The sequence below is a fragment of the Pinus tabuliformis genome, chromosome 4_1 (genome assembly GCF_031772625.1).
Source record: "Pinus tabuliformis cultivar Carrire ecotype Pingquan chromosome 4_1, CPIR1, whole genome shotgun sequence".
NCBI lineage: Eukaryota > Viridiplantae > Streptophyta > Pinopsida > Pinales > Pinaceae > Pinus > Pinus tabuliformis.
The window spans coordinates 192,015,803-192,019,260 of NC_142303.1; the positions used below are offsets into that span (position 1 = coordinate 192,015,803).

Here is a 3,458-nt window from a genome sequence, read left to right on the forward strand (position 1 = left end):
CAGGTTGTGAGAGAGCCTTGTTTGTGGAGAGCATAGAGAGCTTGTGTCCTAAGTAATAGGAGATCACAAGTGCGCTAGGATTTAGGAGCTGGGATCAAGGGTTGGCAGGGCAAGTCCAAGCTAGATCAGCAAGAGAACAAGTATGTTCTCAGAGAGACAGATTGCTTTGTAATAGATTCAATTGCTCCAAGACAATCAATAAAATAGCCACATCAAGCAAGCAGGTTTTCCCTGTTGGGTTTTCTGAGAAAAATGTGTGTCAATTTGTGTGATGTATTTTTATCTTTGTGATTATTCCACTGCTTATGTGTGTTGAGAAATTCTGTTTTGGTGAAAAGAATTTTTGGCTTCAGTTTGTAGTTGCCATTAGTTTAAGATTATTCATTCAAGCAGTTGTAGAATTTCGTGGAAATTTAACAGAGAGGACCATTCTGAAGCTATGAAGCCCAAGTCCTATGGATTTGACTTCCTGCAAAAGTACTAAATCCCACCTAGTCCTTTGTAACTGTCCCAGAACAAACTGCCAATGGCTTTGTTCGTCATCCCTTGGACATTCCACAGACATTGCTAGTTATTGGAGACTCGCTGAGTTTGGATCAAATTTGGAAAGTTCGAACAAAATTTTAAACCCAGTGTTGATCGGCCAAGAACTTATACTCAGTGCCCTGTTACAGAGAGTTCATCTAGTGGACCATAATGTTGGATACCAATAAGTTTGTACCATCCATACAGATCTTGTCAAATAACTGTTCTTCAGCAGTTTCATTCTGCTGCATTCAGATTTTATCTTCAGAAAATGAATGCATCGTTATATGACGATGTAATGCACGGCCTATATCCTTAAGGATACATGCTACTCAGGTATCCTCTAACTTGATGCAGTCAATTGCATTTAAAATATAGTTTTGATTTATAGTAGTTTAACGGTGGATATTTTGCCATTTAGTAACATAAATGCATGTTTTTTCCAATCTTTCTTTGTTTTTATGAGTATTTGGCAAACAATCCTGCATAACATCATATCCATAGATGACAATGATTGTCTGAGAAAAATTGTATGGTTTTAATCATTCCAACCAAAGTTGTCATCTTCGTTTAGTATCACTAATTTCATTGCCTTATGTTTAGCCTTGGTCTTAAAACCAGTATCTGTAATGCTCATCGGTTCTCTGTTCGGTTTATAACTATACTTGCATCAATCCAGATATTACTTGTATTCTAATTGTTTGAAGGAAATTTATTGTATAGTGTCCAGAACTATGATGAGTGGAGCATATCGAGAAAGGATAGAACTTGAGGGGTAGATATTCTTAACAATAACCTTGACTGTCTTGAGCTCTTGCAGGCTTATGCATGTCTTTCAGACAAGAGAAAACGGGCAATATATAATGTTGAAAGAAAAAAGCTTTTATGTAAGAAATGCCCAGATATGATGCAGAGAACATCATCTGTTTCTGATGAAGTTCAACTTGGACAGAGTCATTCAAAAACATCAAGACTTTTTGTGAAAAAAGATGGCAATAATTCTAAAAGAATGTCTGATGAGGAAAAACTTCAAATGTTCCGTGAAAGAGCCAGGGCGAGAGTTGATTCCACAGCTCAAGCCTGGCAAAACAGACGGGCAAGATTCAAGGAGGAACTCCAGGTTATGAATAATACTTTCCAGTCGAGTAGAGTCGAAAAAAAGGAGTTACCAACATTTCAAGCAAGTGAATGCCAGTTTCCCAGCTATCCACATCTGAGAGTACCTGTGGAGAGGAAAGCAAGCTCGGATATTCCCATTTTCAAGGATTCAGAAGACAGGTTCCTCTGGTGTAACCAAGCCAGAAATGCTTCCACATCTGAAGCAAGAAGCCGTTGCAGAGGAGAGAAGCTCGAAACCCCAATCTATGAAGAACCATTGGGAAAGAAGGTTCCTTTTGCTGAAATAAAGAGAAACATCTTTGGTAAAGACCTTAAGGAAATCCTCAGGGAGCGCCTATCATTTTGCAGGGAGCCTTCCAAAGTACCAAGAAACTTGGATGGGCTACTGCAAAAATTGAAAGCAGAGAGTAAGCATGATACACAATATGGAGTTTTTCGTGACTCTGACATTTGGAGAAGAAACAAAATGGAAGACAGTAAGAATTCCATAAATGTGAAGAACTGGTATTACAAAAGAGATTCAGAGACTTCAGATACAGATGATGAAAGGGATGAATCTTTTGATTGTAATGATCAGAATAGTTGTCTACGTCATATCAGAGAGGACCAATTCATCAATACGCAAAAGAAGAAGTCGCAACAAGAGTCTAAATTCAACCAAGCAAGAAAAGACTCTCATTCATTTCCTGAAGTTTGTGATAGAACATGCAGGGGTGTAGGTAATATTGTTTCTGGGGAGAATGTGAAGAAGTCGGAGGAATTATTAAAGACTTTGGAGCACTTGAGAGAGGAGGCAAAAGATGTAGCAGAAACACTCGAGAAGCTTAGAAAAAGTGTTAGCTCAGAGGAGGATAATGTTGTTCAGAATTTTTTCAGTCAGAAGTTGCCGGTAGCAGCAGGATCCTAGTTGGTTTAATGCCTACAGTTCTTCTTGTCGATCCATCTACCTAGTTGTTAAGGTGCCGTGCATTCTGCTTTGTGATCAACTAATGTACTCAACTTTGATGTTCATAGGACGTATATGGTTAATTTGTAAGGCGGCAAACAACAAATTTCATTTTATCAATTTGCTTAAGATTATCTTTTGGTGAAATATTTCTAGGACGATTAATTTGTATATTGCATCAAGTTGATGGCATAAATAAATTAGGCCAGTTGACTGCAGTTAAATTCTCGTAAGAATGCAGAAGAGCCAACACTGACTATTAGAGAATATGGGAGCTTTGCAAACTAGTCTCAATTATGGCATTCCTTTCATTTCGGGTTTCTTCTATGATTCGATCAAGTTTCTTCCAGAATGTTATGCTGACATTTCCTTTTCTAACAACGCGCAGCGTATTGCCACATAACATGCATTCTGCAACATAGTATATCTCACGTCATTGGACTCAAAAGACTAATTGATTTCACCAATGCAATAAAGTACTGTTTTATGACTTGTCTGTTTGAGAAATTGTCAGTCAAGAAAATAAATGCCATTTTCAGGATAAATGAAGTCTGAAAAAAGACTCAGAATATAAAGTAGGAATAGGTTCCAAAAACTGTTGCTAATTGCTGTCTCGTTTGAATTTTTCTTCTGGCTTGATTGAGAAGATAACATTTTATATTTGGTTATTAATGATAGACAGTACATGAAGAGAATCTAAATCTAATATACGCTTGAAGATCTAGCATGTCAGCATCAGCTCCGAACTCGAGATTCTAAATCAAAAGTTTGGGTTTCATTTGGAATAATTTTTTTTAATCCTGTTGAACATGTGATGTGGGAATATTAATTCGTATGAAAGGTGTGGAAAGGAAGTGTCTACAACTTA

At 37.3% G+C, this 3,458-nt stretch overlaps 1 protein-coding gene across 1 annotated transcript; it reads left to right on the forward strand.

The window, feature by feature from the left end:
- The first annotated feature begins 1,324 nt into the window (after nt 1–1,324).
- Nucleotides 1,325–2,877, forward strand: LOC149174860 (uncharacterized). The gene has a single exon (XM_089422701.1). The coding sequence runs from the start codon at nt 1,430–1,432 to the stop codon at nt 2,549–2,551; it is 1,122 nt and encodes a 373-aa protein (XP_089278827.1). The 5' UTR covers nt 1,325–1,429; the 3' UTR covers nt 2,552–2,877.
- Nucleotides 2,878–3,458: the final 581 nt, after the last annotated feature.

Excerpts from the sequence above, each read along its gene's own strand:
- LOC149174860 (XM_089422701.1), top strand. The coding sequence starts at position 1,430 with ATGATGCAGAGAACATCATCTGTTTCTGATGAAGTTCAACTTGGACAG.